This window comes from Meleagris gallopavo, chromosome 23, assembly GCF_000146605.3.
Source record: "Meleagris gallopavo isolate NT-WF06-2002-E0010 breed Aviagen turkey brand Nicholas breeding stock chromosome 23, Turkey_5.1, whole genome shotgun sequence".
Lineage (NCBI taxonomy): Eukaryota > Metazoa > Chordata > Aves > Galliformes > Phasianidae > Meleagris > Meleagris gallopavo.
Genome location: NC_015033.2, coordinates 3,383,160 through 3,404,928, shown reverse-complemented (window position 1 = coordinate 3,404,928; position 21,769 = coordinate 3,383,160). Strand labels below are relative to the sequence as shown.

The window sequence follows — 21,769 nt, the reverse complement described above, 5'->3', positions numbered from 1 at the left end:
TTTAAGCGGAGAGAACAGGGTTTGGAGGAACGGCAGATACCGTTTTACTTCGGTTAAAAGAGCATTAAAATGTAAGAATTGGCGGCTGCTAGGCATAATGGTAGGGGAAGGGGCTCGGAAAGGCGCCTGGGAAGTAGTGAACCCCGGTTAGGTCCCAGTATTTCCCTCAGAGATTTCAGAATGTGGTACAACAAGGTCAGCTTGCAACTTCCTGTTTTTTATTATCTATTATTTATGAATTCATATCACAAAGGTTTTTTTTGCATGGCTGAAATCCTCAGGGTTTGTTTCTTCCCCCATTTTCATATTCCTCCCACAAACGCCCATCTCTCTGTAAGGCATTGCAGAAAAGAGCAAGTCAAAAAAAAGGAAACACAAAAACAAAACCAAAAAAATCCAATTTCTGTTTTACAGACCAGACTTCCCCCAGCCTAGGCAGGAGAGATGTTCACAAGATGGAATCACAACAGCACTCACATATTTAAACTTCATTACTTATTGATGGAAAGTAAGTACACATTGCATTTTTTTTTCCTATCAGCACACCTATATCTTTTTTTCCCCCCCATATTCGTTTATACTTTATTAAGTCGAGCAGTGAGGAGACAGCTTTGCTGCCTGAGCAAATTTGAACTTCTACCTGCCATCATGTTTTTGGGGAAGGCGGGTGTGATTACCTGTAATTAGTGAGAGGTTTGTCAATTAAACTGTGAGGAAGTGGGTGAGCTGTTATTCAGGGTGTCTGTTGTGAATAACTGTCCAATCCTGGTGTGGTTAGGCCTTTGTTTTATAATAATCAAGTATTAAATATGCCATGTGCTGAGCAAAGGCTTTAGTTCGTTGCCCTGAGATCTACAAAAGAAGAAAAATACTGAAATTAGAATAAAGGGCTCTCCAACTATAGCCCCAAATTGGTGCTGTTTTATCACCACGCGAATACAACTTCTAATACATCCCCATAAATAATACACACGCGTGCACATCGTGGACAAGAATTAGCCCTTTACAACCTGCATACCAGAGGTTCCACAGGTTTTGTGTATATAAATGTTCCTGATACTGGCTAGAGATTGGTTTAGCATTCTGCAAAATATGGATTGAATTTAATTGGGTATGAAACGAGAAGTTACAGATGCTTTCAAAGTGTTCTAGAGATTTCAAAAACATACACAGCCCTGCTATATTTAAGTTTAAAAAAAAAGAAAGAAAAGTGGTGTAATACACAAAGAATGCTTTAAAAGGCTTTATTTTACCAAGAAAGATTTATACATCCTAAGAGAATTTGTGGAAATTTCAGGTAATGTTGCGTGATGCAGAAGAAATCTGTGTAATGAGCAACAATGGAGTTCTGAAGTCCATAACTAAGAGTAAATCACATTTTCTGCCTTTGAGTGGTGACATGGAAACAGTATTAACTGTAACATAATAAAACAATAATTCCCCATTACATTATCAAACAAATACTACTATTCTTTTTTATAATTCTCTTATATGCTTCTAGCACAATTTGAGTGCCTATTTTCCCTTTTTAAATTAAAATACATATTCAGATCATATCGTATCCTAGAAATCTAGTGATTTTTGCACTACACTTTTTATGCATTCTCTGTCATATGAGAGCTGAATAGTGTCTCTTGTCCCCAGCTTTGTACTATGCCAACTCTTTAAATCTGTGCAATTTGGGTAAGGAATTGTGAAAGGCCAAATGGGATTATACATGCTGAGTGACAACTCATTCTGTCACCACACCTATCCTTTTGTAAAAACACAGCTGTTGCAGTGGTTTCTGCTTCAGACCCAGTGATTTAATTATGTCTCATCTTCATGAAAACTTTGATTGATAACACAGTTCTGCTACTGGTATGAGGACAGCTTATGATGATTGGAAATGGTTACTTACAGGGTGGAGGGTTGTTTGACCCAGGATGAATTTTTTATTTGGTTCTGTGGTTGTTTTTTTTTCTTCCTGTAAATCTGACCGGACAGATCAGTTCTTCATTTTAAAGTTCCAGAAGAGAAACAGCAGTGTTTCATTCTGTTGTCTTCAGACAGTCTTCTCCTGGATACTACTGTGTATGCATTATATATGATTCAAAGTGAAAAAAAGTTTCAAATACTTATCAGTGTTATTGAATGTGTGAATTTCTCTTTGGTATTACTTTAGATACAAGCAGTATTTCTTACCTCTAAAAATAAAAAAAAAATAGCTAAAATTGGCTGGTAATACATTGATGACCAAATATATTTAATCAGCCAAAGAAATCTGTTTTTTAATGAATACAGCAAATTAAAATATCCAAAATAGATGGGAAATGTAACTCACAAAATAGTGAGTCTTCTCATAGGAGCTTCCATACATGCTAGGACTACTGAAGCAAAAATAGTGGTTTTCCTTAAGAAGCTTGATTTAGATCTAAAGAAAACCTCCTCTTGTAAGCAGGTTGCTCCATAGTTCGCCGTTGCAAAATGTCTTCTAGCTTTTTCTCAATCATTTTTATATTAACCCTTTTACTGAGGGCATGCCAAATTAGATAAATCTTTAAGAAGATTCACTACTTTGTTTGAAACAACTGAAAAAACATGCACAATGACAAAACTAGCTCATCTGTCATAGTTGGTGTGTCACCAGGACACCTGTTTTTGCAGGCTGTTCTGTCATTCTAAACCTGTGTTTCAGCACACCACAGCACACTGGTGAAGCTGTGAAAAATCATTGTTTCAAGCCATTTGTAGGTCAGAAAAGAAATAGTTGTTAAAGCGTTCATCTCAGCACCTATTAATGTGAAACTTTCAAATAGAGAGCAATCATGCCACACAGTTTCATATTTCTACCAACTCTTAACTTACAGGATGTCTGCTTAAGGAGCTCCAGTGTCTGCATACACATCAAACCTGCTTTCTGGCTTTCAGCCTCCAGGCTCTGCTTTCACTCTTACATGTATGTGACTGCTATCAAATGATAGAAATGAAGGCTACTGAGAGGCTTTAAAACATCAACGAAATGCAGACTTAGGGATCTTGACTGTCAAAAACTGCCATGTTTCTTCCCTCATCTAAGATGGTCTTGCAACACATAAGGATGGAGAATTTCCAGGGAATGGGAGTCCTGGGCTGTTTCTTACATGCTGCTCTTTTCACATCTGTATCGCAGTCATCAGATCTGTAAAACTGTCTTATGTCTGCAGGATGCTGCACCATGAAACAAGGGCCCAGGCAGCCGTGCATCCTGCTCAGACATCTCTGCTGCAGAAGTAATAACCTTGATTACGTGGCCCAGGCAGATTGTGTTAATGAAGTGCTTCAGGAGTCTCAGCTACACTCTGTCAAACATACGGCTCTACCTTTAACGCTAAAGAATTAGAAATAAAGAGCTGGATGGTATAGCAGAGTTTTTGAGTTCAGTAGATCACATGACAAGTAACCATGCCGTGTGATGTCCCTTGGAAGATGTGGAAACTCCATCTTAAAGTTAGTTATTTTCCCTTGCTAATCAAATTCTCTTGTAAAGTGATTTGCCTTGTAAAGTCTTACTGCATTGTTTAAAAACAGTGAAGTTACTGATTTAATAACGTCAGGATGCAGTATGTTTGGAAGAATTCATACTGGATATTGATCAATATAACAGTTAAAAGCAGTTGCTTTCCTTACACTTCAGCAATGAGAAATCTTGTCCAAAAGCAGAAAGGACAGATATCACATAGTCCTGAGAGATGTTCTTGTTAAACAAGAAGAGCAAGGATGTAACTTGGTCCCCAAAGTATTAATGAAGTACAAGTTTTATTTGCAAGTGAAATTGCCTTGCGTACTGTTTATAAATGTATTATATTCATGTTTTACTGAATATTTTGTCAGCATTTTTAGGAATTTCTTAGAATCTAACACATTTTTGCATTAAAGCAGAATTGTTACTGCATTATTGTAATCAGAACATACACACTGTGTGAATAAATGTACTGCATGATTCTTAAAACTTCAGACACTTCTGGACTCTGAAAATATAACCATCACCAATCAGGTATAAATTAGACTTTCTAGAGAAAGGGCAAAACTCAGCACCTATCAAAATTACAGAGCACCTCAGAGGGTATAAAAATACTTGGGAAGTGGTAAATATAGATATTTTTACCCTACTTCTCCATTTGCTACTTCCTAGGTGAGTGTTTCTAATGGATTTACCCAAAATAACTCACAAGAGCACCTCATATTCCAGAATCACGCTATCTCCCATTCCAGGGTGTTTTGCCTGCATTTGTGTCCTTTGATTTCAGAACTGTGTACATTTTTTCATAGAATTACAAAAAAAAATATGCAGGGATTCATAGAAAATGAAGTGAAGCTGATACTGTGTTTGCATTCACTCTGAAATCCTTTGGGAAAAAGAAAATCCATATCTATAAGCTAAGGAGAACAGCTGTGAAGGCCTGCACCATTCCTATAGATTTTATTCTGCTCCATCAGTGTGCATACTTCTTATTGTGAACGTAATAAACAAATCAATATCAACTGTATATTCTAATTCTTGACAGAGCCAGAATAAGTTACACGAGGCAGTACACACTGGTGAACATGTGTCCCAAAAGGCTTTATATGTTTTTTGTTTCGTTATTAATTCTGGTTGAGGCAGTTTTATTTCCAGCAGAAAACTCTGTTCAGTTCCTGTTGCCCTGTGACCCAATTAAGGTCAATGCTTTATGCATCTCTGACTTCAAGAATCATAAAAAATTATTGCCTACTTCCTGGAGGTGATGGTTATACGTAGCATATCTTTTAGCATTTCCTAAGGCCAAAATATGTCACTGCTCTTGTTTTAGACATAGGAAACTGATGCATATCCATGTAAAATTACTTAGCTGCTACTACCCAGCAGTTTGCAGAAAGAAGTGAGAATGGTAGTGCTGCTTGAACCTGGATCTAGCATTCCTTGCAGTCAGTGCCATAATTTTATACTGTGATACAATCTTACAGTGTGATCCAAGTATGTAATTTTGCAACCTATATTTATACTTGTTCTACAAAGTAACAGCATTTGTCATCTGGGAGTAAGCTGTTCTGAATTTTCCTCTGCATTCAGCTTCCAACCTTGAAACATGTATGTGTGTCTCAAGGTTGGTCCAAACCCAGTTGTATACTTCCAAATTCCCTTCTTGTCTCTCCCCCTCCTTCCTTCCCCAGCCCCTTCCTGTTTGAACAAACCCATTTAGAGAGAGCCAGAAGGATAGGGTAGGGTTTTTTTGTGCTTGTTCTCTTTTTCATTCATATTCAAGTCTGAATTATAAATGAGGGGAGGAAAAAAAAAAGCTAAATTAATATCTTTAAGCTTAGCAAGCCATAGCTCAGTTTCTTAGAGGTCCTTTGGTGCTGGAGCATGTGAAAAAGTCTGCAGAGCTGCCCTACCTGGGCAGATGGATATTCTTCAGTACCCTTAATAGCATGAAACAAACAAACACAGCAAGTGTTGCTAGGAACAAAGGAGAATATAGAAAATATATATCATATAAGAAAGCACTTTTTTCCAAAAGTCTCGTCATATAACAAATATAGGCCCTTCAAAACTGAGGAAGATCTTAATTAGTAAGTGCACAGATATTAACAAACAAGTGAAATTGTGTTTCTGTATGGATCCCTCTCCTGCAGTTAAAATAGCTACAAAGGGCATTGTTATTGTTCTCTTAAGATCAGATTCTACAGAGTATCTATAGATATAAGCATACATGGAACCAACTGTACACCTCTGTGTCTTCCTTTACGTAAATAATCTTTTCAGTGACATTTCAGTAGCATTAATGCAGATTAAGCAGTTTGAGTAAAAGCTTACAGCCTAGTATTTTCCCCTTTAAAGGGACATTCCTCAAGGGAATAATTGTCTCATTGGGCAACTAGGAGAAAAACAACTGGTATCCTGGAGATGGTGGGGATTTAGAATCCACATTGAGAATTCAGCCTAGCTACTAAACTTTCCATGAGGTCAGATGCGTCAGACCTGCAGTGAAGTTTGCCTTTGGGAAATACCTTCAAGTACAAAAAAGAATTTGCTTATCTAGCTACGTGTCAGATTCCTATAGAACACTCTTCTGTCCTTGACATAGCAGTTCCATAAAGTGGGCTCAGGTGTCACAGTGAAGCAGCTTACCAAAGACTGGAATTATTGATCAGGGTGTTGTTTCTTAGAGAGCTCTATACCTTTTTTTTTTGTTGCTGCAGCTGCAGTAAAGCGTCAGTGCTGCTGCAGACTCCAGAAAACAAAACTGCATTCATAAGACAAAAATATTTGGAGTAAGGGACTTGTATTGCTGTCTTTGGAGAATCTATGCTTAGCCAAACAAAGCCTATCTGTGATACATGAAAGGGATAAGGCATGCTTAGAAAATTCAGTAGTCATTCATTTAATTGCAAGAGATAATAAAATGAGTAGATTCAATAATGGTTACATCCTGTACTTCAAAACTAAGCATTTATTTGGAAAAGTATGCTGGAATTGAGCAAATTACAGTCTGAAGAAGGAGGTAGGCTTCTATCATCCCTGTCAAGCAAAATTGGCAGCTGAGTTCCGCCAACCACTCAGTAGAAGATAAAAAATGTATGCCAATCTTATTGTTTCAGAAACAGCTCCAGAAAAATCTGTGTGGATGTTATATAAGGTGTATAGAGCTTATTTATAGATTGCATGACAATTTTGCCTGGCTGGCTGCTTACTGGCCCTAAGAGCTTTATGAACTGAAGATATAAAACAGGCAGGTCAGGAAATCAAGTTAGGAGAGAAGCAGTAAGAATCACTGGTCATCAGATCCCAAGGTACGTGGGTTTGGGTGTACATACTGTGCTACAGCAGTCTTGGGCAGGAAAACACAAAAGGAAGAGTTCGTACTGAGTACATCAAACCACAGCCTGAGCAGGGTCAATGGTGTGAGACATCCCTATTGCATTGCATTTCCTCACTCACTGGAGGAGAGAGAATTAGTATGAGAAATTCATGAAGATCACGGGAAGAGATGAAGCAGGGAAGCTTCTTTACGGAATTGAGTTGCATTAAAACAAGCTAAAGGAATTAAGTGTTATAATGCAGGACCTGTATCTACTGCGCTATTCAGCTGCTGCTAAGAAGATTTGAAACAAAGGCTGGCTTTCTTCTATCTCTAAAAAATAACCTTCTTTGTACATGAGTGCGAGCCTAACTTATTAAAAAAAAAAAGGAACTTTCTGCTGACCTCTAAATTCTGTTATAGTAAACATCCCAGATCTCAAACCAATCATCCAAACGAGATCCTGATTCTGCAAAACCCTTTCTTGTGTGCACCTGTTAGAGAAAGATGTGCTTATAAAATTCAGGTTTCCAAGCAACAAAACAAAACACACGTAAAGTGAAACATCTCTCAGGCCACTACCCAGGGGAACTGATGGAAGCAGTTGCCTTATTAGTAAAGACTGATTTTCTGAAGCCAAGCGATGGTATGCCAAGGGTCCAGGAAAGATTTTGAGTTACTTGAACATATGACACGCCCTTTGTCTTAACAGAGACATTATTTCACTGTGCCTGCCTGAATGCTTGGGCTGGTTGTGAAAACAATCAAACATAGAAGCTCTTAACCTGTAGTACCAGAGTAAATCCTGTTAAAGAGGAGAAAGATGGGCACACACTGCAGCTGTACTGCCCTTAAAGTGGGAAACTTCAGTTATTCAGTGCTGGCTAAGAAGGAACATGTATAGTTTATGTCTTCATGAAAAATGAAAAAAGTAAAGCAGTAACGTGACTTTCTCCTTTCATTCTACCTTTTCCTCAGTATCCATAATTCAGCTAAATACAAAATTCTGTATTGAAAACCATAGAAGAAAGAAAATCATTTTGAAGTCCTGACTTGTACTTCTTAGAGAAATTACTCTTTTGACAACACTTGTAGTAAAGATGAGGGATGTTTTGCTTTTTATATACAGCACAGACCTTTCCACACTATGCATTTCACAAGCACTATCCTAGCATCTCCTCTGTGCTATTGTTTATGAATGTTCTCATTTACTTTAAAGGAAGCCTCACTTCAGTTTCTTTCCTATCTATACCTCTGCCGTATTTATAACTCTCCAGCTCCCTCCAGGGTTGTCAATACATGACTTGCTATCCCAATCAGTTATCTTGTTTAAAAAAAATCCTGTTTATGGTTTATCCTGTCTGCAGAACAGCCTTGTTCATAGCTCCCACACATAGCACAAAAGAAATGGGTTACGGTAGTGGGCTTCAATATCCAGAGTTGGACACTGATCTTTTCAGTTTTATTCTTGGCTATGCTATGGAGTCTGATTTTGAATTATTCAGTTCCTTTGCTTTATATGCAGTGTGGAATGAACATAGTAATACAAAACGCACTGCAAATTCAGTCCGCTAACACTTGGAAAGTATTTTGAGATTTTTTTCATGTTGAAAAAGGTGAAGAAATTCTAATTCTTGTTCTAAAAATGGGATTTGAAATCCTTTGGCAGAGATATGGGATGAGATAAGATCCTACTGTGTTTTGTGGCATTCATACCTGGATAAATAGAGCCCCTCTGTGTATATTTTTCTTAAACAAAAATATTCACCAAAAAATAATTGATGGATTTTTTTATTTTATTTTTTTTTAAACCTAACTTACAGATTTGGAGTAAGGTTTCAAAGGGTTAAGGAACATTCAAAAGCTGGAGAGTCACACCAACATAAACCACAGCCTTTCCCCAAGTGGGAACTCATCTCCATGAGCAAGCACAAAACTAGCAAGGAAACCCAGCAGCAAGCAATGCGAGTTTGTTACTTCTCCATGAGCTAAACAAACTAGTTGCAGATAAATTCTACCCTTAAGTGATTGTTGTGTGCCGAGTTTTGATGCTTCATTAAAGACATTTTTACTTGCAAACTGTAACAGCTGAAAACCAGGCTTTTATGTTCCACTGTTAAGAACACGCTGACAAATTTCGTACATACAAAAGCTCAGCAACAGCTGTAATATTTCCTGTATGTGTTTAGGATGACTTATGCTGTTATATTACTGATGTGTATTATGTTAATTCAATAAAGCCTGAAGACCATTGTATCTTTTGGACCTTCTGCCACACTGGTACCAGTGGGAATTTGCATTGGTGATATAACAGCAGCAGAACAATCTCAAGAATTGTTGGTGTTTCCAATTTCGAGGTTATGCACCAAACCCTCCAAGTAAGCAAAATCCCACCTTAACTTCATTGAATCCTGAAGGGTTTAGAGATAGAAAAAAAACAAGCAAACAAACCAGGAAAACAGCACTGTAGAATACTGACATATCAATATGGTATCCATCACCTAATTAAAAATACAAAAATAACATGTTGACAATTTCAAATAAGTGAACTTCCTGCTTTGATTACTGGGTAGCATTTTAAAGAGTAGTTTTATTTTCTTTGATTTTAGCGTTTTAAAATAAGGGATGAAACTGTTTCATTTCTCAGCGTTTATATCTTCGACTTAATTTCTTAGTCATGTGCATTATGGGCTACCATCACCTAAAAATACCTAAAAATAATTTGCTTGCAAATGGTTTTAAAAGAGCACCCAAGAGGGGAAAAAAAGTAGAAAAGAAAAAGAAGAGACACCCTAAAAAACAACTTCAATCAGCAGCAGCTTATACTATCAGAAACTTAAAAAGCAAACATATTTCACACCATTTCACATGAGAGTTGATTTTTGCATTTCCATTTGTTGTTATCATTGGGTTAGTTGGTTTCACTTTTTGCATCCCCGGTAGTTCTATACTGCAGCTTTAAATCCTCACAGGAGTCCCCAAAACAAACAAATAAGATCAAATGACAAATAAGTAAACAAACAATGAATGACACTGTGTTTTTGCACTGCCAACATTAATGTTGAAGTCTAAGCTAAAAGCACGATGTGGGTTACTGATGTGCACTTGTCAGCTAGATGGAGTATCACCCTTTGGCATTTGTTAGTGACCATACAGCTATTTATTAATCTGTTACTGTGAGCATCTGGCTATGACTGAAGCTCAGTAGGTTCTCATACATATGCATGAGTAAGTGGGTGACATGGTATGGATTCTAAATGCTCGCTGCTTCCCAAAGCAGGCAATTGCATTTGGCACTGAGCTGAGTCCTCTCCTCATGCTTTCAGATTTCAACTTTCTACCGGTCTTGTGGAAGGCTGAGCATTAGTAACACATCTCATAAGAAGGCTGTCAGATAAGATTTCTGTGCACTGTTCTGCTTTATCTATATGGACTACAGTAGTTTATTTTCAATACCATGCTTGCTTAGCCTGAGTAACAGCTGAAGGCAGGCCTGCGTACTTGCTTCTGCCTGCACACGTAAGGCATCACAGAACTGGAGAGAGGTCTTAGGAACAGAGATTCAGGCAGGGCTGTGTGGTGGTAAGAGAGCGATAGCTCTTCCTGTCCTCCTCCTCTTGTATCTGCTGGGAACAGCCTGCATCCTGGATCACATGATGAGCAATTAGTGGCTCAGGCCTCTCCCCGTGCTCTCACTGCAGCTGTACTGATGTCTGTTCTTGCTATGCTAGCAAAAGGTACTGAAGCAGGTGCTGCTACTGTTCTTTTCCCCAGCACAACATTGTGCTCTGGAAATTGGTTGGTGATGGAATAAGCCACGTTTGGTAGAGCTTATTCTACTCTGCAAGTGCAGCATGCTGGTTTTGTTATACTCACAAATCTTTCTTGTAGGGAGTATATACGCTGTATAAAGCACTGTAAAGCACTAGTAGCACAGCCACACCACCAGAGATGGCTCAGTAGGCAGACTTTAGAACTGAAAGCATTGTGAGCTACATCAGTGTATTGCTCTACTTGACCTAGCACTGCATACAGTACTTCTTCCCATGGCTGTATTACCTCTGTGATCCTAGCAGGGATCTTCACACGTACACATGCACCAGAAGGTAGTGCCAGTTTGTACAGACCTAGCTCAGAGGTTTTCAATACTGCATCTCACTTTCCACATTGTCTTCCTCCTAACATACTTATCGTGCACTTCCAGAGCTCAGCTATAACCCTGTTTGGATTGTTGATGGGGTTTCTCTGTTGTTTTTGCTCTTTTTCTGTACATTTTTGGTCTCAGACTGGCTGGGCCCTCAGCCTAGAGCCTAGCAAGTTGGTTTTAAATGACACCAAAATTTAGGTAAAAATCTAGGAGTTGAGATTAGCCTATTAAAAACAGTGACAGCTTTGATTTTGACCGATCCAGGTTTGGTCTTCATAGCTTTTCTTCCTCTGTATTTGTGGTATATTTCTATTATGGCTAAATACCTACTGCCATCACTAAGATTATTGTAGAAGTGGGACTGAAGGGCCAAAGTAGTTGCTCTTACCTCTCTTATATATTGTTTCTTTTAGGGACAATGCCCAGCTTTGTGGGCAGTTACAAAGTGCAAGTCAACCATCAAGAATATTTTCAGGATTAGGTCTTGTCATTAAGAACCACTTTGCCTTCCACACTGCCTTTCTTCAGCACTGTATATGAAGGGGTTGGGTGTAAATGCAAACCATTCTACAGTTATCTGAGCATTCACTCAGCACAGGAAAGGCTCAGATATCTTCCCTGCAGCTCTGCATGTAAAAAGGTGGAGGAAGGAAATCTGGAGAGGAAGCTGAACTTCCTGTGCCAGAGTTTTTATACTGGAGCCTTCCCTGAATTCAAAACAATGCAACAACAGCTTAAAATATGAATCACTAGAACTGCAGACATGCAATATTGGATTACTTGCCAGAGAGAAAGATCCTCATGCATCCATGACTGCAAGTACGGATTTGTGTTCTTTGTAAATCCCTAACAGAAACAATCTGACTAATTCTTGGACTTAGTAGTTGCTTCTTTCTTCCCCCACTCCACCACCAGCCTGATTAAAAACAACTCCCTCTTTGTAGTTTCATTTCTCTCTGTGTTGTTTCAGATTTGTGAAGCAACTAATTTGGTCTTCTGGATCAATCATGAACACAAGCTGAGTTACAACAGAAATGGGTACCAAATCACCAGCTTACAGATTCAAGTCCGAGCAGGCAGTTAGGGGAGGGAAAAAATAAGAAGAGCTGTGGAAAACAGAACTTTAAACTAAATGGATATATGTACACACTTACATTTTATAATTACAAATGGATAAAAGATATCACCAAATGAATCCCTTAAGTTCAAGCTATCCTAATTTTGAGTCCTGTTACTTTATCATTGTTTTGATGTTACTTAGCATCTCACTGGTTTGTAATGTGTGGTAATGTAATGAAAGCACAGAGAATAGAAGAAGGTTCTAGGCAAGTGTGGGTTTGCTGAAATACAAGAGCCATAGGCACAGAAACAAAGGAAAAGAAGCTGCTTACCTTCAGAAGACCTCAAGCATGCAGGGACCTCTAGCAATATTCCATTGCCTCCCCTGCCAACCCTTAAATGAGGGCTGGGAAGGGGTGGATCCTGGCTCCAGCTCTTCTAATCACTCAGTACATTGCATGCAGCTGAGCTCCCCTGGGTTGGCCCTGCCTTCCCACCAGGGGCTCTATCAGTGGTGCAGGCTTGACTTAGCATTTCTGCTACAGTGGTTAAAGCACAGAGATTTTGGATTTTAAGTTTCATGCATAAAACAGAGAGATGCATTGGAAAAGAGAGAGGTAGGAATGAATAAGAAATTTAGATTGATTTATTTATTTATTAGAGCATAGCACTAAACAATCGTTTTCTGGTATTGCTATAATTCATGTAAGAAAATGAGGTTTTGTTTGTTTGTTTTAACCAAAACCCAATCATTTTGCTTGAAAGCTATGGGAATAAGGGCGTGCTTTGATGAAACAGCTTTCTTGTTGACAGTGAGAGAATCTAGAGAAAATAAATCTTTGTTTTCGGGCTAGAACAGTGTTATTCCTTATGTTCTTTTTTAATCCAGGTGATTTCCTGTATTTCTAAAACGTAATCTCCCACAGGAGAGAATATCTACATAGCATCTTCTACCCAGAAGCACTATGCAAAGCAATAGGTGGATTGTATTTATTTTCCTGCTTTCAAGCAGCTCATCTATTTCTGATTAATCAGGTCACGTACAAGCATCTCCTCTGCTCCTTTTCTGATTTAGTTTTGCCTGTTTTCTCACCACTGGGACACAAATCAGCAGCACACTGAGCTGACCACTCTAATTATAAGCCTGTGCTGAACTCTCACTGTATGAGATGATGCAGTGTCAGTCTAAGTAGCACAATGAAAAGCACTGCATAGGTAGTATCAGCAAAGCATACAGCCTGCCAGCACGATGTGAGGGGTAAATAGGATGATTAGGAATATCACTCACATGATGTTTCTCATGGTTTGCTTTATGCAACTGTTTATTCTAGGCCTACATTCAGTGGAAATATATTTAATGTCACAGGTAAATTTGGGTGAAATTTGTGAATGATTGAGGATCCAGGCAAGTTGGAAAGAAGATGTTATTAAATATTTTGATGATTAAAGGATTGAAGCATCTGACATAAAATGAGAGTATGAGCAAGCTGGGGTTATTTAGCCTCAGGAAGAGAAGACTCAGGAGAGATCTCACCAATGTGTATAAATACCAGATGGGAAAGCTTAAAAATAGGTGGACTTCTCAATAGGTACCCACTGACAGGGCAAGAAGCAGCAGCAAGAAACTGAAATGGAGGAAACTTCACTCAGACATTCAGAATGCTACTTTAACTGTAAGAGTGGTCAGACATTAGAACAGGTTGCTCAGAGAAGTTGTGGAATCTGTCCTTGGATAATTCAAAACCATTTAGACAAGCTCCAGAGCATGATGACCCTGCTGTGAGCAGCGTTTGACTAGGTGGTGTCCAGAGGTCCCTCCTAAACTCAGCTGTTCTCTAATTCCATAACTGCTCTCTATTTGGCCCATGGTGAATAAAGGAAAGGACATTTTTTCTTCCAAATATTCTTAATCAAATTCTGTGAGGTCAAGCATCTGAAAAATTGACATGCACATAGGTCAGTTAGGCTCACTGATACCATCTGGTGGAAGAAGGCAGACTGCAGGCTAGGTGGAATAACAGATGTGTGGGGACAGTTCCCCAGAGATGCATCCATCCTTAGGATGAGGGTCTGTCATCCATCTCCTTCCCCTTCTCCTCAGGCCAAGTCACAGACACTATAGGATGGTGTAACAGAGATCACTGCACCTGCAGGAATTCCTGACCTACGTATTCCACACTCACTGTTTAATGCAGTAAACCAACCCTCAGGACAGCAAGATCTATTTTATTGATTGGGAGCATAGCACATGCTGCATGATGAATAAATGGTATTCGGGAGGCAGTGAGACAGACAAAGGCAAGTGCAAGGCAGAAAAAGAAATGGCTTTTCTGAGTCGTACTGCATCCAGACCCTACTGATGCTTTGCTCTGGATGCTGCTGGTTTACCACTTAATACTCTCCAAAGATTCTAATGCATTGATCATAAAAGCCACTATAGATGTACCACTTTACTTATATTGTTAACGAGCTTGGCTATAAAGGGATTTGCAGCCTGAATTTCATCACATAGCCAAGGTATAATTTGCTCTGGGCTATAAAGCCTATAAATTATTGAGGCAATTTACTCGCAAGCCTGAATTTTCTTTCTGAGCACAAGGGCTCATGGTGAGCGCATGTGTGTGCGAGAGGAGAGACAAGACTGCAAGCTGCTGCCAGTGATGTAAGCACTGCCTTGCTCCAGCAGTGCATCTCCCCATCATAAGCTCTTGCACACAGCCAGCAAATAACAGAAAATAGCTGCCAAAACAATTATTATGGACAAATGGGAGAAGAAGAATTACATGTTGAACAGTGCCAGATGAGCACCAGATTCAATTCACAATAGATATGCACTTCAGTTAATTACTGAGAGGAGCTTTTCCCTTAGAGAGGTCACAAAGCTTGTGTGGATGTAATCAGAGTTTAGCAGATCTAGTAATGGTTTAAATGCTAGACTGACAAATCAGAACTCTTAGGTCCTCCATCCAGCTGAGCTTGTGGGACCCTCTGTGACCACATTTCCACTGTGGTAGGCACTGTTGGGAGGATTTCCCATTCCAAAGGATACATGCCTTAAACAGATCAACAGGAAAGGTGAAGAAAAAGAGACAGGAGAGAGGAAGCAGCTTTGTGGAGGTCACCCTGCAGGCTTCTAAACACATCACAATAGCACACACACAGGCAGCTGCAGGCCGATTCCCTTGGCCAGGGAATGGAAACCTTCAGCATTGCTGCAGCACTAATAAATAGTATCCCTTATAATGTCTTGTTTTAAAGCTTTAGGATACTTTAAGAACTGGCTGTAAGCTTTATGTACGTAGGCATTAATTGTCATTGGATTAATTCCCATGCATCCCCTTCTAGTTTCTCTTTAATGGCTCTCAGAGAGCCAGACGTTGAGACATATCAAGGCTGTTTGGAAACAAGTAAGAAAGGACATGTGGTTAGACACGTGGTTAAGAGTAATAAAACCAAATGTAAGCTGGGCTCTTTTTCTGCAGCCGAGTTTTATTTTTTTCAAGTCGTGCAGAATGCAGTTATAGAAGCAAAAAGTGCTTTCACTGACAAAACCAGGAACCCTGTCAACATACATAAGAACAATTAAAGAACAATCCTATCCTTTGGATCCCCTCTGCAACCTCGATAGGGTAGAAACAAAGAACACCATGTCTATCTAGGTTGAGAGCTTTTGAAGGTATCCTGTTTGAACCTCACTAAGTGGCATCAACCATCAACAGGTTTCTAGGATCATGAAGTCAGATCTCACACAGAGAGATAAACAGAGCTAGAAGGAACACAAAGAAAAAGTTAAAAATGGAAATTTGTATGGAAAGCAGTGGTAGAAACAAAGAACAGTAATCTCAATTCTAAACTCTCAGATTTAATTAGTGAGTTTTAAAATGTTAATCGAAGTTAAGTTCATTTTAACTTACCACTCATTAAGGCTAAGAAATCTTACTATCCTTTTACTGTTGCATCGCAAAAATGCAGGTTGAATAGAATCTCTCTCAAACCTGTTTTTATAGCCATTAACAAGAAATCATCTTTCTCTGCCTTGCCTTTATTTATGATCTTTATATCTGGAGAGATATATTCCATGCAACTGAGCAAATTAAATGGGTTAAGTGGAGATGCAAATAATGCACAGTTGTCAGGGGGCAATAATCTGCCTCCTTGCAGACAGGGTCGGGGTGAACTTTGGTTATCAGCCATGAGAAGTCAGATCAAGGGCTCAGACATCACTATTGAAAACGTGAGGAGCAGACCGAGCTGCTTTTAATCTTTAAATACTAAATGTTTAAAGAAAATCCTATGTTCCTGTGTGTCGATTAGGTCAAGGAAATAGTTTATTTTGAATTAATCAACCACATTGTAAGGCAAGAGCCTTGCAATACCCTCCATAGGTATCTAGTGTTTTGATACTGTGTCTAGCAGCAGAGATGAGCAGAGGGAATGGGTCTCCTTGCAGCATGGTAGGTAGTCAGTCAGGAACTTCTGAGAGCTCACATGACAGAAGCATTGTAAAAGCAAAAACATGCAGGGGAGGGAACTCAAACCCTTGTGACTTTATTCCCCTTTTTTTCCTCTAGCAAACTCAGTCCTTGCACTGCAAAGTAACCTCTCTCTGCAGAGCTGCTCAGAGCCCAGGCTCAGAGCCTTGCCTCTTGGCACTGTCACTGAGCGGCTCCCAGCGATCAGACACGGCAATTCACTGAAAAGCGAAGCACTGCCCTCTTGTGTCAGTCACCTCGTTTTATAGTCCTGTCTACTAACAAGAGGAGCGCTCTGCCTTGTCTCTCTAGCAGTATTAGAGAGTTCAGTGTTTTAGCCCACTGATTGCTAAGAAACAAAAAAAATGGAAAGTTTGAGTAATCCATACATATATTTACCACCTTGACAGACAGTACAGAACACAAGAAATATAGAGATAACATGTTGGCTAACTGCAAGCTAGGCAAAATTTGCTAAAGACCTTTATGAGATAGAAATATAATCTCTGTTAAAAATTAATTACATTTATTGTTTTACATACAAGATTTTTGGTTTTGACATTTTCCTCCTAGTCTCTCTCTCTCTAATTTCATGTCTGCTGAGTCTTTAGTATGTCCTGGGTTTCCTCATAGCTATAATTAACATAATGTAGCACATTTGACACCATGCTACATTTCTTACATTAAGCTTTCAAAACATGTTTGTTAGTGTGCACATAATGACTCAGAAGAGGAATTAGCCCTCTTCTGTGGTACAATCTGAAAGACAGATACAAACGTAATGTGGTGGCATAAAGAATTGCCTGTGTAGGCCATTGTGTTAAATCCTGATTTTTACACATAAAAGGATGACAAGAGGTGTCTCATGTTTGCAAGACTGCTTTGAAATTCCCCAGAATTTTCCTGTATAGTGCAAGCAAATGTTACCAAGATGGGAAGAAATGACTTGGGAGAAATTCACACTGCAGAAAATGATTATGCTGACACTTTCAGACAATATAATTAGCTCTTTGTGGTCAGTTACAACTGATTAGATAACACAGTTTTCCCATAAACCTTAAACTGATGCCATATGTGTAATCTTCTTATTTACTTCAGCCTTTAAAAATAAGGAAAAACAACTATGTAGTTAATTGCTTGTCAAGTTCACACTGATAATCCCTCCAGGTGAGACGTCACGTGGGTTCTCATGATGGTGGTGTCATGTTCTTCTGAAATAGCCAATTATTATATATTTTCTGCATCTAAAACAATTGATATTTTCTAATTCATGCTGTACTTCAAACCCACTGTGCTCAATCAGCAAAGAACATGAATATTGAAACACATTACTAATACTCAACCAAGTATGGAAATCTCTTTGAGACTAATTTGTACTGCAAGTGGCAAAAATAAGTAGCAAAAGGATCCCACACGCAAGCCAGCTCGTCTTGAAAATAGATTTAAAGAAAAAAAACGACTCAAAACCAATCCCTTCAAGTCTTATGACCAACAAAAATAATCTCTCTTATCTGTTTCATTCCTTGTCTGTAGTTGTGAAACATAAGGTAATGCATTTTCCTCCAAACACTTTCCTGTTCTTGTTTGCAGTCATTCTTCAGTTTAAGGAACACATGTCATTATGCAGTGACAAATTTAGCACCTCAGCAGTTTGCTGAGCAGTTGAAGTTCTCAAAATAAAAGAAACTGTAGAGAGACAGAGTATCACTGACTCTCTAGTGTGAGTTTATAGGATTCTACTTTCAACTCCAGTTTGGGAAAGCTCTGCTCAGGAGCAGCAACTTGCTTTGTGTACCATCTGACTGTTTCCAAGATGGCAGTATCCCCGTGGTCTTCTGCTGGGCACAGGGAGTTATTTTTCTTAAACAGGAGATGAAGAAGCATCCATGTCCCACCTTTATAGGCACTTTTAAACTGCTGCCCTTTATCACAATCTGTTAGGATAATCATCTTTCCATCATAACTTTGTCTTACGAGACCAAATTCTTCATGTCCTCTTTAACTTTCATAGTCCTTCCATTTCTTTACTCCCCATCCAAAATGAGCTAGAGCTGAGGCTGTTCTTGTGTTGCATCTTCTGAATCTGGCTGTGTTGCTAGGTCTCTGGTGATTATGTCAGGTGAATTCTGGACGGGATTCTGCCCCCCTGACATCACCTGTCCTGGGATGTCACTGAGTTTCTGGCTGACCAGTGCTACTTCAATGTGTTGTTTACCCATTTGGACGGCTTCATCATAAGAAGGCGGCAAATCCATTGCGTAGGGACTGTAAGCTGGAGGGGATACAGTGCTCCTATCCATACCCACAAATATTGAAGGGATAGGGGCACTCGTGGGGTACTGGAATGAGCTATATGCTGTGAAGAAAAGAAATGAAAAGAAAAAGAATCAACGATTGCATGGAACACTGATATATAATGGGCTAATCCCATTTTTCTCCAAGAAATAATAGTTTGCCTTTTGCTTGCAGAATAAATTCACACTATACTAAAAGCTAGCACTGTAGAATTATCCATGATGGAATCTATACATTCTCAAAAACAAAACAAAAACAAAACAACAACAAAACACTGTCAGAAGAGCAAACATCTGCACATAGTGCCATCAGCTGCTGTTGTAAAGCTCCTGACAGAGTAGGTGTAACCCAGAGGATACCTACAGGTCACGGTGCTGTGAGCAGTGCTGTCGCTGTCAATAGCAACAACAGTCAGATCATAGGGGTGCCGAGGGAAGGGCTGAACTGGAGGCCTCTTCTTCCGGCAGCAGAACTTCTTGCAGCTTGCTGTGATCCCACAGAGCAGGAGCATGAACACAGTCAGCAAGATTAACCTTAAAGAGGGTGGAGAACACCGTAATGTCATCAGTTATGTTTTACTTCTTCCAGAGCCAGCTATAATTGCACTGTAAATGGGTGAAAGACGGGTCAAACCTCCTCTTAATGGGTCCTGGATTCAGAATTACAAAGCTGAATCACAGACAGGCAGAACTGGAAGCGCTCCGACTACTGGTACCATCCTTCCTGGCCTACAGATTCTGTATGTTAACGGTCTTGGGTTGTATATTCAGCTTGTTTGCAATGAAAGTGGAAAGGAAATGCAAGTCTAACCTTGCAAAACTACTCTGCCTTGAAAATGCAACAATTGTCTCTAGGTATGGTGCAACAAAGTAATATACTCTGGGGGCACACTTAAAATGGACCTAGGGGACCATTTTTGCAGTAAAAGGAGAACTCTGAACTGAAATTAAAGAACACTAATTTTTGTACAAGATAGAATTTTTGAGGAAGTGCTGCACTCTGCATCTTCTGGTGCTAAGAATGAGTACCTACAAGTTGGGAATAAAACCTCGCTTTCTCTTACTACAGTCAGGAACGGAGGCAGACAGAAGAAACACACAGACCCTCTGAATACAATGCAGGTGGCCTACAGGTCTTGGTTCTCATGTGTGAGAAGTACTGCCCTGCTGGAACTTTGCAGTGAGCCATTCCTGCAGTGCAAGGAGTGCGACCTCATCTCCAGCCAGTGGATATTTCCTTGCACGTGCTGGTGCAGTGACAGTCATGCCTTCACATACTGCTACCCTTGGAGGAAGGCACAAATCACCTCAGGACAGGTATCTCAGCACTAGCTCATTAACCTTCATGATTTTAACTCTGCCTAATTACAGAAGCCTTAAAATATTTTATGCAACCGCATGTATTTTTAAACAGTCCTATATCAGCATGTTCTAAGAAAGCAAAGAATAGCAAATTAGCTCACACTGAATGATGATTAAAACTAATCAATTCAATCTGTTACTAGCAAAATTTGTATGTTATGTGACAGAATACAAGCTGCAAAAATAACATTAGGATACATAGAGTGCATGTTTTAGGAAAGAGACAAATACACTTGTGGCAAGACCTTTGCCTCTCACTTACTATTATTCTTTCATTCAGCTTGAGATCAGAATGAAAAATCAACACCATAAGCTCACAGCCTCTTGTCCCATAAAAGGGAGAGCACTGAGGACTGCACTTGAGGCAGTGCCAAGTCCTAACAAGTCCGTTCTGTGCAGCTGCCATTGTGTCCCAAGTTGTTTATTTAGGAAGAACAAACAAGATCTACAGCTGAACCCTGCTGCACTCGGAATGGAAAGATGACAGACCCCCAGATGAATGCTGTGCTCTGCCTGACACCTTATCTCCTCTGCCATCCCATCTGCCATGTATTCCCCTGGCAGCTTTCCCTGAGCAGTCCTTTCCACCCATCCTGACTGAGAGGAGCGTTCCCATTACCTTACTGCAATTCCTGCTCACGGTGTGTCAAATTATTGAGTAAGATTAATAATAAACTTACCAGACATACCACAGACTTGTCCAATTAGACATGTTCTGAGGGCATCTGTGAAGAAAGGTAGTAATTCACTGATTTTAATATCCGCACTCAAATGGTGAATACGTGGCAGGGAATCAATTTCATGTGATTTCTGAGGTGTAAAAAGGGAAGCAATTAATAGGAATACAGAACAAAAATCCTTCAGATTTCATTTCAGAGGACTGTTCTTCATAGCTGTAATGTTACTCCAGCTAAGAGCACACAAATCCCACTGTAAAAGTGGGGCTCTGGGTGAACAAGTGCTTTCCTGGAGAGAGAGCTACACACGCTGGATTCCCAAGGCACTACAAAATAGTTCTTTCACGTTACCCCAGTGAGGCAGCAGTCTGACAATCCCAGCCTAAGACAACTTCCCGCTTCCCCCGCTTATTTTTAAATTGCTTTTTCACAGCTGCAGAACAACCAGGAATACGTTACTCAGATCTCCTCGCAGTACAAAAAACCACAAGATAAGAAGGAGATCAGCTGTAACACATTTCAGACGCGGCAGTGCTCCAAGTGGAGACTTGGAATGGATTTGATGCAGAGCGGTGCTTTTGGCCCCGGAGAGGAGCCTGCCGGCTGACTCCCAAAGCTGACACTTCCGAGTCCTTAGGAAGAAGAGCGCTGTGCAGCTCCGTGCGTGCAGCAAGGGCAGCCAAGACACGGCCCGGAGCTGGGAGACAAACCGGGCAGCAGCGTACGGCCGCGAGTAAATCTTCCTTCCGACCCAATACTGTCACTGATCAGGAAGGGAACAGACTGGGAAACGGACATTTGAAAAATTTCCATTACTCACTGATCAGAGTCCTTCCTGCTATCCCCAGAAGAGCAAAGCAGTGCCTAAGAAAGGGAAGAAAAAAAAAAAAAAAGGGATCAGGAAAGCAGACGGACAGCAGCAAAGCGCCGCCGTGTCCCGCAGCAGGTGGCGGGGCCG

General features: G+C 39.8%; 1 protein-coding gene and 1 long non-coding RNA gene across 3 annotated transcripts; both read right to left on the bottom strand.

The window, feature by feature from the left end:
* Positions 1-87: 87 nt before the first annotated feature.
* LOC104914149 lies at positions 88-2,836 on the bottom strand. Its single transcript, XR_795840.3, has 3 exons — positions 1,901-2,836; positions 678-852; positions 88-331 (listed from the first exon to the last, which is right to left on the bottom strand). It is a non-coding gene; the product is annotated as an uncharacterized LOC104914149 (long non-coding RNA).
* A 12,639-nt stretch (positions 2,837-15,475) lies between these two features.
* Positions 15,476-21,716, bottom strand: TMEM52 (transmembrane protein 52). Of its 2 annotated transcripts, none has more exons than XM_010722820.3 (4): positions 21,632-21,716; positions 20,815-20,944; positions 19,137-19,306; positions 15,476-18,834 (listed from the first exon to the last, which is right to left on the bottom strand). In XM_010722820.3, exons 2-4 carry the CDS (start codon positions 20,844-20,846, stop codon positions 18,524-18,526), a joined length of 513 nt encoding a protein of 170 aa, XP_010721122.1. In that variant the 5' UTR covers positions 20,847-20,944; positions 21,632-21,716; the 3' UTR covers positions 15,476-18,523. The 2 variants fall into 2 exon arrangements, with proteins under 2 accessions (XP_010721122.1, XP_003212273.1); XM_003212225.4 differs by having other exon boundaries at positions 20,815-20,859; positions 21,632-21,713.
* Between the last annotated feature and the right edge of the window lie 53 nt (positions 21,717-21,769).